General features: G+C 41.5%; 1 protein-coding gene across 3 annotated transcripts in view; it reads right to left on the bottom strand.

Annotated features, from left to right (window-relative positions):
* Window positions 1-239: 239 nt before the first annotated feature.
* Window positions 240-14,228, bottom strand: part of CD302 (CD302 molecule) — a 59,352-nt gene continuing 45,363 nt past the window's right edge. For all 3 annotated transcript variants that reach the window (XM_033944557.1, XM_033944555.1, XM_033944556.1), the window contains 2 exons: window positions 11,752-11,775; window positions 240-1,298 (listed from right to left, as the gene is read on the bottom strand). In XM_033944557.1, the coding sequence (XP_033800448.1) occupies window positions 1,096-1,298; window positions 11,752-11,775 (227 nt within the window). In that variant the 3' untranslated portion in view covers window positions 240-1,095. The remainder of the gene's footprint in view (window positions 1,299-11,751; window positions 11,776-14,228) is intronic.

Here is a 14,228-nt window from a genome sequence, read left to right as displayed (position 1 = left end):
AATTTTTGAGAACTTCTGGCAAGATGAGACCTATGCACATTCCAATCTAAAGGAATCAAAGTGGTGAAAATGCCAAATAAGATCTTAAATGCAATACAAATGCACTTGAAATGAATTGTGAGATACACTGGGAGCCAATGTAATTCCTTGAGCAGAGGGGTTACGTGATCGAATTTACTCTTACCGAAAATAAGTTTAGTTGCAGTATTCTGTACTTTACATTGGCCATAATTTGAAAAGCCTTTATGACTGCTCTTTTGAATGTGCAACTTGCTGCTACTTTTTTTTTTTTTTTTTCTCAGAAGTTGAAGCTCTCCTGTCACATTACTTTGACCATTTGGGATTTTTTTTAAAGCCGCATAGAGAAGGAACTCAGATAGGAAAAGTGAAAGAGGCTGGCAAAGAGAATGGAGGCATAGTATGTCTATTATTTTTAAGTTTTTCATATGTACCTTTTGTTACATTACTGAAGCTTAATTTATAGAGTCCATATGTACAGCTGTTTGCTCTAGCAAACTCTGAGACTAGATTTATTCATTTGCTTTATTAGTAGATGTTTCCTGTAAATCTTGCATTTTAGCTCTGGGAGATAACATAAGATTACTCCTTTTATTCTCTTAAAGCCAGATACCTTTACAGATCTTGCTGGGAATTAAATTTAGTAGCAAGTTGCTTATGAAAACAGCAATAGTATACAGTAGAAATGGGTAGGTCTGCACTAGAAATTATGGTTTTATAGTCCCAAGTAACTCCAGTAAGTGTGGGAGTTGATAAAAGATCCAATTTAGTGTAGCTTGTCAAGATTCATGAATTCTCTCCTCTCTTTGTATTCTAGTCTGAATCAGTTAAGCATACAACTGCAATTTAAGATGCTATAACTCAAAACAAACAACAAAAAAGAGTCAGATAGGGAAGGACTGAATTAGGGTATCTGTTACTCTCTTCACAGTGAGTTTACTTCTAACAATGTATGGCAGCAAATTGGCATTTTGTACCAACTCTCTATAACTGGAATTACATGCACAATCAAAAGCTTTAATTTAAGTAAACTATAATTACATGATTAGAATACAAAATGGTAGGATTTTCTTGTAATTAAGCAGCAAATTCCTTCTCTTCTGCATCCACTAGACCTATTCCATCACTATAAGGAGTCACTAAAGTTGAAGGTTGGTACTGTGCTGACAGAAGTCCAGAAGAAACAGAATGTCTTTTGTATAAAAACCAAAGGACTGTTGAGGCAATTACTATGATTATAGCAATTGTGATAGCCAGGGTCATTATTAAAACTTTCTGATCTGAAATAGAAAACATTTGGTTAAATGTTAATCCAAAAGGCATCTGTGAACTACAGCAGATCATGTTACTAATTGGAAATTACAAGACCACAGTTCCATAGATGGCCGTTCTTCTATTCAGTTAATTATCAGGCTTAACTATTTTATATATCACACTCTAATGGGAAACGAGTAGGACAAACTGTTGTCTTTGGTTTAGAAAGGCCTTAAAATGTATGTTCTAACAGTTCATATTTTGTGTCAAGTCATCTTAACTTTGGTTTACTTTTACAAAATGAATATGAGGTACATATTCAATATGTAAATAAAAAATGAAAATAATTATAGCCATAGCTAATCTGAAGGCAGAGTGAAAAAAATATGTCAATAATACTTATCAACTAATTCTCCGTGCTTTTTGAAGGCTACAAATCAAACTTACATCTCTTATTTTATAATATTATATGTGAAAAGACCTATTTTATCAAACATGACAGGACACTGAAAAGCATGCATTATCTGTTTTGTACACTTAAATAGTGTTTCTACTGTTATACAGTACAGTGGTGCCTCGCATAACGAACGCCTCGCACAACGAACGCTGCACACAACGAACTTCATGTCTTGATTCACACAACGAACTTCGTTTCACACAACGAACTTCGTTTCACACAACGAAGTCGCCCGAGCTGCCGATGTATTGCATCCTTCCGCGCAGGCACTGCAGGCAGTCGTTAGTCACTGCGCTTAACTGCCCTCTCCCACTGTATACAGTCGTCCTTTTAAGATAAACTCAATATTTTTTATATATCATGGCTTCTAAAAAAAGCAGGAAGGTGATTTCTGTTGAAATGAAACGGGAAATAATTAGAAGGAGTGAATGTGGGGTAAAACAGTGTGACCTCGTCAAAGAGTTTGGCCTCAGCAAGACCACCATTTTCACCATTTTGACAAATTTATCTTTTTTTATGTCATCTTAGCATATTTTATGCTGCAGAACGAATTATTTTTTTTAACATGTATTGTTATGGGAAAACGCGTTTCACATAACGAACTTTTCGCATAACAAACTTGCTCCTGGAACGAATTAAGTTCGTTGTGTGAGGCACCACTGTACTGTTATGGATCAAAATTATGCTTAAGCCAAGAAATGAGATATTAAAGGGAATTATATGCAAAGATTTGTAGGAAAAGGACTTGGTACACATTGGTTTATTTTGGCTTTTTAAATTAGCAATACTCAAATAATATACCTGTAGATCTCAATCTACCATAAAAATGGAGGAAAAAAGCCTCAGAAGCCCAGAGGTGAGATGGTGCTTTGTTTTTGCAACTGTTTGGCAGAGTTTCAAAAATATTTAATAAAAACAAAACAAAACTGAAGAGACCAAACCACATATGGGAAGGGCTGTGCATGCTCAGAACTTTAGACTTAGTTCTGAGCTCTGTGAGACCAGTTCCATCCTGGCATCATTAGCTGACTTAACTCAAATTGTGTGTCTGACTCATTCCTGTTTGTTGATGGAAAATTCAAGCTTATTAAACTGATTGAAAAGCATTTTTTGGATACTCTGTGGTGGAGGTTTCTACCATGGCCAGAGGCGCTAAATGCTCCGATGCTCATAGGAATTCTATGAGTGTCGGAGCATTTAGCGCTCAGGCTCATGGTAGAAACCTCTACCGCAGCATAGTAAAAGGGGGAAGTATGTAACCTGAAGGAGGAATAATATTTGTTTTTTCAGTTGTAACTCAAGGCAACTTACATTCAGGTACAGTAAGTATTTTCCTATTAATGATGGTATCCTATCCCATAGCTTTTAAAATAGTAACAATTTTTGGGATTGGGAATCATTAACTAAATATTGTAAGGATTGATTTATTTATATGAATGAGGAAGAAAAAAACAGGGGAAAACAATACTACAAAACCAAATATATAAAGACCAGCGTGGAATTGTCCAAATAAGAGAGATGTGCACTGGGAAAAATGTCCTCCACTCCGTCTGATGATATGAAGGTCTTTATTGTTCAAACATCAAAATGACACTTTCAACGACTCAATGACTCGACATGTACATGTTTCGGCCCTCAGGCCTGCCTCAGGAGTCTTAAAAAGCGTGAAGGATGAAATACACAACACACACTGGCACTCAATTGGATCTGACTAAAAGGTCAATCATGGAAGAAAACCATATCGCGTATACTGCGAGTGCTATCAATCGACACTGCGCATCAGTTTGAATGAGGAAAACATACACATCCAGGGAGGGGGGGAGGGGGGTATATTTTGGCACTGGTTACGAGGTATAAATAGGTTGTTTACAGATATTTTTATGAGATGTTGGTTAATTGGAAAGTGGGTGGGGGAAAATAAGTCTTGTCTTTATTCTATTAAGTTTTATTGTGCTGTAATGTTAATATTTTATGTAAATGCATCATCTTGTTTGCACAATTGAAGTTTTGAAAATGAATAAAGAATTTAAAAAAAAAAGAACTGATTAAGCAATAGAAAATAGAAAGTACAATTAAAATGGACAGTTCTCACAATGGAGTACTATAGGGACTGGGACTGGTGTTTAACATATTCATAAATGTTCTGGAAATGGGAACAAGCGAGAAGATCAATTTGCAAATGAGAGAAAGCTATTCAAAGTTTTTAAATTGTATAACTGTTTTGCTGCACTGGAGCATTATGATTTTGAGAAAATAAGAACTGAGTAAAGCCAGAGACCAAGAGTGAATGGGAGTTGATGGACATACGTTGAACTGAGTTAACTTTGCATATGTGGGGATGTTTCCGATTTGGAATATAAAAATAGTTGGTTTTTTGTAGAACATTTTTTTTCTCTAACAAGCTTGTCTCCATTGCTTTTTGTGCTGTCCTTGAATCCTTTGATCCGGGAGATACAGGCTAATGCTGAGATTAGTGGCTTGCCCATAGGGGCTCGACATTTTAAAATTGCAGCGTTTGCGGATGATCTTTTGGTTTTTCTGTCTGACCCTCGGTGGTTGCTGCCAATTCTCCTGGAAAGTCTAAGGGAATATGGTGACTTCTTGGGATTTGCTCTGAATTTGAACAAATTTGAGGCTTTGGCTTCTTCCCCATCAGTGTGGGTGCTTTGGGGTGCGGATTTTCCCTTGAAATGGGCAGAAGGTTCCTTTCGTTACCTTGGTATCACTTACTATGGAAGTGCTGAATCTTTATCGGATTAATATTGATAAACTAGCTGATGCCCCGGCGTTGCATGGGTATTTAATTATAGCAATAACACTGTAAATGGATTCAAATAAAGATACTTTATAGTGGTGAATGAAATTATTTTTTTACAGCTTTATAAAAAGTACAATATTCAAATTATAATGTGAAATATTTGACAAAATGAATACAATACAACTAACACAAAACTTGATTATAAACAACATTTTTAGTTTCACCTCCAGGAGCAAGAACATATAAATTCTTGGGTGAAGAGATCCCCAGAACATATCACCCCAGGTAGTGAGGGATCTGCATACCAAGGTTCGTTCAAATCGGTCAAGCCATTTTTGAATTACTGTGAGAATGGCAGCTTTTTACTTTTTTTCCATTGACATGAATGGGTGAAATCTGTTGTTCTATTTGTAGCTCCGCCCACGTGTGCAGGTGGGCCACGTGACCCCCAGAACATATCACCACAGGTAGTGAGGGATCTGCATACCAAGGTTCGTTCAAATCGGTCAAGACGTTTTTGAATTACTGTGAGAATGGCAGCTTTTTACATTTTTTCCATTGACATGAATGGGTGAAATCTGATGTTCTGTTTGTAGCTCCGCCCACGTGTGCAGGTGGGCCGCGAGACCCCCAGAACATATCACCCCAGGTAGTGAGGGATCTGCATACCAAGGTTCGTTCAAATCGGTGTGAAGAAGAAGGCTTCGACTTCGTGCGCAACTGGATGGCGTTCTGGGGGAAAAGCAAGTACTATAGAAAGGACGGACTACACCTCAACAAGGAAGGAGCGAGAGTATTGGCAGGCAACTTGAAGAGGGCCATCGAGAAGGCTTTAAACTAATAAATAGGGGAAAGCCGACAGTCGACCACCAGTCGATGGCACGGACGACAGGATGCCCCGATGTAGGAACAATGGGCTACTACTCATACACAGGAGAGGACGATCTCACAGCAAATAAGGAAGACAAGGCAGAAAGGGACAACTCAGACATAGGAGAGGAAGACCGCACAACAAACAAGGGAAACAACACTGCAGCGGTTAAGGATACCGTGAAAGTAACAGTAAGGACAGCAAAGAGTAGAAAGTCCATAAAAGTAACTCGAAGAGAACTCAAATGTATGTATACGAATGCTAGAAGTCTAGGAAACAAAATGGGGGAACTAGAGACAATAGCAAGAAATGATAAGTTGGAAATCATTGGCATAACAGAAACATGGTGGAATGAAGAAAACAAATGGGACACAGTACTTCAGGGATACAAACTATATAGAAGAGATCGAGTAGGGCAGAAAGGTGGAGGTATTGCCCTATATGTGCAGGAAGGAGTAGAATCTGTTGAAGTGGCTACGATGGAAACGAAAGAGAAGCTAGAGTCCCTCTGGGTCAAGATTCCTGGACAAAACAGTGCAGCCACGAAAATTGGCCTTTTTTATCGTCCCCCGGGACAGGCGGATGAAACTGACTTAGAAATGATAGAGGAAATCAAACGAGAATGCAAGACGGGCAATGTAATAATATTGGGAGACTTCAATTTCCCGAGGATAGACTGGAAACTAGGAACCTCCAACTGCGGCAAGGAGGCCAAGTTCCTGGAGGCGCTAGGGGATTGCTTCCTGGAACAAATGGTGAAAGAGCCGACAAGAGGCAACGTCACCCTGGACTTGGTGCTAAATGGCCTCACGGGACCGACAAAAGAAGTAGAAGTTACGGTACCGCTGGGGACGAGCGATCACAATGTGATCATCTTTAAGCTTGACATCGGGAATAGAAAAAGTGCCAAAACCTTAACCAAAACCTTTAACTTTAAAAAGGGCAAATACGATCGCATGAGAGCCATGGTGAAACAACGACTCAAGAAAAAGGTGGATAAAATTGAAACAGTAGACCAGGCATGGTCCCTACTGAAAAGTACTATCACAGAAGCACAAAACCTACACATTCCGAGGATCTCCAAGGAAGGGAGAACAAAAGGTAAGGGAGAACCGGCATGGCTTACCAGACAGGTGAAGGAAGCCATAAAAGAAAAGAAGGACTCTTTCAAAAAATGGAAACACATCAAAACGACCGAAGCATGGAAAAAACATAAAGACGAACAGAAGAAATGTCACAAGGCGGTGAGGGATGCCAAAAAGGACTATGAAGAAAAAATAGCGCAAGAGGCCAAGAACTTCAAGCCCTTCTTTAGATACGTGAAAGGGAAAAAACCCGCAAAAGAGGCGGTGGGACCCCTGGACGACCAGGGAAGAAAAGGGTACATTAAGGAAGATAAACAAATTGCGGACAAACTAAATTCCTTCTTTGCGTCTGTCTTTACGGAGGAGGATACTGCAAAAATACCAGAGGCAATGAAAGTGTTTAATGGAGTAATGGAAGACAGCCTCACCACAGTTGAAGTGGAGTTGGACCAGATATACTACCAGATCGACAAACTTAAAAGTGACAAATCCCCTGGACCGGATGGAATTCATCCGAGAGTCTTAAAAGAATTGAAGATTGAAATCGGAGAGTTATTGCAAAAACTCACCAATCTGACAATCAGAACTGGACAGATACCAGATGACTGGAAGATAGAGAATGTCACGCCAATTTTCAAAAAAGGATCGAGAGGAGAACCGGGCAACTACAGACCAGTGAGCCTTACGTCTGTCCCTGGAAAGATGGTTGAAGCACTGATCAAGGATAGCATAGTCCGGCACTTAGATACACACGACTTGCTGAAACCCAGTCAACATGGGTTCAGGAAAGGGAAATCATGTTTAACGAATTTGCTTCAATTTTTTGAGACCGTGAACAAGCAAATTGATAGTGGAATGCCGGTGGACATAATTTATTTGGACTTCCAGAAAGCATTCGACAAAGTTCCGCATGAAAGACTTCTCAGGAAACTACAAAGCCATGGAATAGAGGGAGATATACAAAGGTGGATAGGCAAATGGCTGGAAAACAGGAAGCAGAGAGTGGGCATAAATGGGAAGTTCTCAGACTGGGAGAAAGTGACTAGTGGTGTGCCCCAGGGCTCGGTACTTGGGCCGATTCTATTTAATATATATATCAATGACCTGGAAGGCGGAATATCCAGTGAGATCATTAAGTTTGCAGACGACACAAAGCTATGCCGGGAAATCAGATCGCAGGAAGATAGCGAGGAACTCCAGAGCGACTTGTATCAGCTAGAGAAATGGGCAGAGCAATGGCAGATGAAGTTCAACGTGGAGAAATGCAAAGTAATGCATTTAGGTAGTAAGAATAAGGAACACGAGTATAGAATGTCAGGAGCAACTCTGGGTAAGAGCGAACAAGAAAAGGACCTGGGTGTACTGATAGATAGGACCCTGAAGCCGTCGGCACAATGTGCGGCAGCGGCAAAGAAAGCAAACAGAATGTTGGGCATGATAAAGAAAGGAATCACGAGTAGATCGGAGAAAGTCATAATGCCGCTTTATAGAGCAATGGTCAGACCACACTTGGAATACTGTGTACAACATTGGTCTCCCAACCTAAAGAAGGATATAAAACTGCTGGAGAGGGTGCAGAGACGAGCAACGAAACTAATAAGAGGTATGGAGAAATTGGAATACGAGGAACGACTCAAGAAACTAGGATTGTTCTCCCTTGAGAAGAGGAGGCTGCGAGGGGACATGATAGAGACGTTCAAAATACTGAAAGACATCGATAAAATAGAGCAGAAAAACAAATTATTTACATTGTCCAATGTGACACGGACAAGAGGACATGGTTTGAAACTAAGGGGTGACAAGTCCAGGACAAATGTCAGGAAGTTCTGCTTTACGCAGCGAGTGGTGGACGCATGGAATGCTCTTCCACAGGAGGTTATTAAGGAATCCACTGTGCTAGGATTCAAAGGCAAATTAGATGCACATCTCCTTATGAGAGGCATAGAGGGATATGGGTGATTAGAACAATCAGGTGTATACCTGACTGGGCCTCCGCGTGTGCGGATCGCCGGACTCGATGGACCATGGGTCTGATCCGGAGATGGCAATTCTTATGTTCTTATGTTCTTAAGACGTTTTTGAATTACTGTGAGAATGGCAGCTTTTTACTTTTTTTCCATTGACATGAATGGGTGAAATCTGATGTTGTTTGTAGCTCCGCCCACGTGTGCAGGTGGGCCGCGAGACCCCCAGAACATATCACCCCAGGTAGTGAGGGATCTGCATACCAAGTTTCGTTCAAATCGGTCAAGCCGTTTTTGCGTGATCGCGGCACATACACACACACACACATACATACATACATACACACATACATACCTCCGATTTTATATATATAGATTGTTGTCTGACACGCGCTCTAGGTTGGAGCAATGGAAGGGCTTACCTTTATCTTTGATGGGACAAATACAACTTTATCAGATGATCCTGTTTACCAAGTGGCTTTATGTTCTTCAGATGATTCCAGTTTATCTGTTGAAGAAAGATGCTCACGCCCTTAGTTCTATGTTATCTCAGTTCTTTTGGGGTAGGAGGTGGCCTCGACTTCGATGGGCACATATGGGAGGACATTAGGCTCGGGGTGGGTTGGGGGTTCTTGACCTTTGGATATACAATCAAGCTCGTATTCTTTGCCATATTTCTGATTGGGTGTTGGATAAAGCTCTTTACATGCTTATGTGCCCTAGAGTAAGGCTTATCATATGGGGGTGCATTGCTATGCAACTTTGTCTGAAATGTCATGCTGCAGTGAATTCTTATGCACATGGTCTATGGGCGTGTTCACTGATCCAGGGATTCTGGCAAGAGGGTTTTTTTTTTTGCTTGGGAACACTGTTGAACACCCAGGTCTCTCTCTCGGTGCCAGGCATGTTATTCTGCCATTTTACTCTGCTTAATATTGTACCCGGCTAGAGAACAAATGTTTTAAGTAAATGTTATATTGTGGGGGAAAAGTGTATTATGACATATTGGCTCTCTGACCAACCTCCTTCTGTTTAGTTTTGAAGGAATAAGCTGCATGAACTGATGAGCTGGGAAGCGTGAGTGGTTTTTCGATCTCAAAAACACCGTGCAGCCTTTCTTCACATGTGGACTCCATACTTGCAGATTTTAAGTTCAAGAGGCCGTAGTCGCTTTTGAAATCATTATGACTTATCCCCGTGGATTGCTTTGCCTCTTTGTGGTATGGGGGAGGGGAACTGGGGTTTGGAGGGTGGTGGGGTTGGATTGGCTGGGCTGGTGGGGCGATGGTTGGGGTTTGTTCTTGAATTGTTTTGTCTTTGTTGCATTTTGTATGCTTGTCTTGATTTGAATAAAAAGATTTCAAATAAAAATAAGAAAGCTTGGCCCAAGTAAGTTGGTTCACTGGTTGAGAAGAAGGGATAGATAGTACCGTATTTTTTGCTCCATAAGACGCACATTTTCCACCCCAAAAAGTGGGTGGAAAAAAGGGTGTGTCCTATGGAGCAAATACCCAAATCCACCCCCCCCCCCGTTACCTTGCAGGACCGCCCCTCGCCCCTGGTTGCTCACTGCCGAAATTAGAAAGGAAAGGCCAGGTGGGTGCATGCCGCTGGCCCAGAAGCCTTACCCCTGACGTCAATTCTGACGTCAGGGGTAAGGCTTCTTGGCCGGCGACATGCAATTGCTGCACCCGCCTGGCCCTTCCGGGTGCTGCGCTGCTGAGCCAGGAGTCCACCGTTCCAGATGCCGCTGCCCCACGGGGAGGGGGGGGGGGAGAAAAGGCAGGAGAAAACAACACCGCCCATAATCCACAGGGCGGCTGAATTTGAGTGAAAGTAACATTAGCATCCAGAAGATAAAAAGTGACAAATGCACAATGCAAACTGCAGGAGAGTAGCATTGCCGGCTCTATGTTTGCTGGCTCTGCTTTTTTAAGCATCAGAGCGGCTCTGCTGAGCTGCTCTCAAGAGCTTACAAACTCACGCTGAGGGTGCTCCTTAATTTATAAATTTGAATTTAAGCTTTTGCTGTTTTCAAGTGTGTAGGCTAGGGAACCATATTGCCTGTAATGCCCTAGGGGTGCCCAAAAGGTCAATCGCGTTGCCTTCAGGTTCTACCTGCATCCCAATGCTGTAAACAGGATGCAGAAGCTCCGGGCCGATCAGCCTTCCTCTCCCTGATGTCAATTCTGACATCGGAGAGGAAGTTCCGGGCCAGCCAATCGCTGCCTGGCTGGCCCAGAACTTCCTCTCTGATGTCAGAATTGACGTCGGGGAGAGGAATGCTGGTCGGCCCGACGCTTCTGCGTCGGGAAGCAGGGAGAGCTTGGGGAAGCAGTGGCTTGGAGGATGGTTCCCCGAAGGCGGCAGCAATGGCTTGGGGGGAGGGCAGGGAGACAGAAAGAAAGAAGGGAAACAGAAATAATGAAAGAAAGGGGGGACAGGGAGACAGAAAGAAAAAAGGGAACCAGAAAGAAAGGGAGGACAGGGAGACAAAGAAAGAAAGGGGGCATGAAGAGAGACAGACAGACAGAAAGAAAGAAAGAAGGGGGCAAGGAAAAAGAATGGGGGAGAGGGCAGGGAGAGAGGAAGAAAATGTTGGGGGAGGGAATGAGGTCTGGGGGAGAGGAAGCATACAGTAGGTTGAAAGAAGGGAAGAAATATTGGATGCACATTCAGAAGAAGAAAGTGTAACCAGAGACTCATGAAATCCCCAGACAACAAAAGGTAGGAAAAATGATTTTATTTTCAATTTAGTGATTAAAATGTGTCTGTTTTGAGAACTGATATTTGCTGTCTATATTTTGCACTATGGCCCCCTTTTACTAAACCACAATAGCGTTTTTTAGCGCAGGGAGCCTATGAGCATTGAGAGCAGCGAGGGGCATTCAGCGCAGCTCCCTGCGCAATAAACTATCACAGTTTAGTAAAAAGGGAGGGGGTATATTTGTCTATTTTTGTTTAGTTGTTACTGAGGTAACATTGCATAGAGTCATCTGCCTTGACCTCCTTGAAAAAACCCCGGAATATAAATGATAATTAACATTTTCTCTGCATACAGTGTGCTTTGTGTTGGTTTTTTTTATTTTATTGTTGGTAGATCATTTTGACTTGGTCATTTTAAAAGAAGCTTGCAAGTCCAAAAAGTGTGGGTACCCCTGCCCTAGGGCATACCCTGCTTATATCTTTGTATTTTTTAAGTACCTGGTTTTTCTTTTTGGGGCTATTTTTTGTCATAAAAGAAATAAATGACATTACCTAATATTGACATATTTTTTTAAATTGATAGACAGAGATCACATGATAATCTCCAAGAACATCCTCCTCCCACAAGAAATACTCACCTAGGCACTTCTGTCTGTAGGAATCTACAGTCACAAAAAAAAGAGGAAGAAATGTTATTATTTTTCCTTTGCAGTTTTAAGTAACACAGAAGCTAAAAAAGAAAGTAAGAAAATGTACAAAGTAGGAAAACTAGCAGTGGATTTACTCTTGGAACATGCTCAATTATTGGATTGGATTGTTAGCCAACCAAATAGACATCTGGTCTAGTGATCTACGCTGACAAAGTGCAGTTGTACAAATGTTACAGAACAAGGCTAATGGCATTCTGCATTGTTTCTACAAACACTTTGGTGCATTCTTTGAGACTCAGGTGAAGGCGGTGGGTCCCTGATTTTTCTTATGGCTGCCTGTGTCAGACCCCTAGTAGTCACGCCTAAGGGTTTTCTCTCATATGAAGCCATATTTACTATGTACTCTTCTCACTAAGGTTCCGTGAGACTCTTTCATTATTCATATGACTATATTTTAGTGCATCATATTTCATGAATCTCAATTATATCTGACTATGGTTAAAATTCACATGGCCAGTTTGAATGTAAGTGGTCTAAACCAGTGTTTCTCAACTTGGTCCTGGGGTACCCCCTTGTCAGTAAGGTGTTCAGGATATCCACAATGAATATGCATGAAATACATTTGCATATAATGGAGGCAATATATACAGATCAAGTTTGTGCAGATTCATTGTGGATGTCCTGTGAAACTGACTAGCAAGATGGTACCCAGGACCGAGTTGAGAAACACTGGTCTAAACCACCCCATAAAACGCAAAAAGGTCTCTGATTATGTCACCCAAAAGAACATAGATACTTTACTCCTACAAGAGACACATTTAAATATCAATGATTGCAATAAGCTTAAATCTACCTAGGCTGTCTATTTACACACTCCTGCCTGCTCGAAAAAGAGAGGTGTATCCATTATTTGCAAAAAATCCCTAGCTGAATACCAGAATTGATTACTTTCTGACCTCCAAGTCGTTTAGTCCCAATATACTCAATACCAAGATTTTCCCAATAACAATCTCAGATCATGCATTGATCTCTATGGACATCATGGTATCTTCACAGACAAAACAAAATATATGTCAGTTTAATGCATCATTCCTCTTGGATCAACAATTTTATTGACAGAATCAACAAGCTTATAGCTGATTTCTTTCAAACTAATTAATCAGATTCTGTGTCTCCTACTGTCTGGGAAGCTTTTAAATCCTGCCTACGCGGAGAAATAATTAGCTATTCTGCTTGGAAAAGGAAAACTGATAATGCACAAATGTCACTTCTGGAATCCAATATCACACAATTAGAACAAGCTCATATCCAAAATAATGACAAGTCTCTCCTTCATTAGCTAATCAAACTGAACTATGAATATAATTCTCTTGCAAGCAGAAGAGCTTGTAAAGATATGATGATTCACAAATCTGGCCACTACACCAATGCCAATAAAGCTGGTAGATATCTTGCTTGTTATCTTGCAGACTGTAAACAAAGATCTAGAATTGCAGCTATTACTTCTGAGGATGGCCGCAATGTCACATCTGACAAAGATATTACAAGTGAATTTGAGAAATTCTATACCAAATTATTCTCCTCTGTAACTGGATCTCACAATATACAAGACTCTTTTCTACAGGAATTACCTCATCCTCTTTAATGAAACAACAAGAGGATTTTCTTGGTACACCTATTCTGGTATCTGAAACTCTATCAGCCATTAAAGCTTTATCCTCCCAAAAAGCTCTTGGAGCTGATGGTTTTTCTGCAGAATTTTTTAAGGCTTTTTGCTTGCCACTGGCTCTCAAACATACAACTCTGTCTAATTCTATGTGGCATAAACCTACTGACCAAGGCAGATTTGCTGAAGCCCTTGTCGTTGTTCTGCTGAAGCCTGGTAGAGATGTGACCAAAGTAGGGAACTATAGACTAAAGAATGAAACGGTGAGTGTTACCCATGGTTAGTAACCCGCCGAAACAGGTAACCCACTGAAATGTGGCTGTAAAAAAAAAAAAAAGGTTGCCACGGAGATGGGGACAAGGCCATTCACCGTCCCGTGGAGCAGTGAATGGCCTTGTCCCTGCAGTTATCTGAGGATTGCACGGCCAGCAGCTCTCCTTCCTACCAATCGTGGTCTGAGCATCTCCCTCCCTCCTTCCCTTCCCCTTGTCTTCGCTAGCTTACTTTAATTTTCATCTTGGGAAGCCGCCGGAGTCTTGGGGTCGCGTGTGGCTGCCGGAGGATCCTCCTCTGATGCAACTTCCTGTTTCCAGTTGCGTCAAAGGAGGACTTTCCGGCGGCCGCATGCGACTTTGGGGCTCCGGCTGCTTGTTGGGATGGGGATTGGGGTGGGCCAGTGAGTGTGGGGGGAGGGGAGAGAGGCAGGGAGCTGCTGGACCGCGGTGAAGGGGGGTAGAGAGGAATAGACGCTGTACACTTTGGTGGGGGCAGAGACGGGGACTGAGCTTGTGGTGATGGG

The sequence above is a fragment of the Geotrypetes seraphini genome, chromosome 5, assembly GCF_902459505.1.
Source record: "Geotrypetes seraphini chromosome 5, aGeoSer1.1, whole genome shotgun sequence".
NCBI lineage: Eukaryota > Metazoa > Chordata > Amphibia > Gymnophiona > Dermophiidae > Geotrypetes > Geotrypetes seraphini.
Note: the sequence above shows the minus strand (reverse complement) of the source record. Positions and strands in the feature narration are given on the sequence as shown.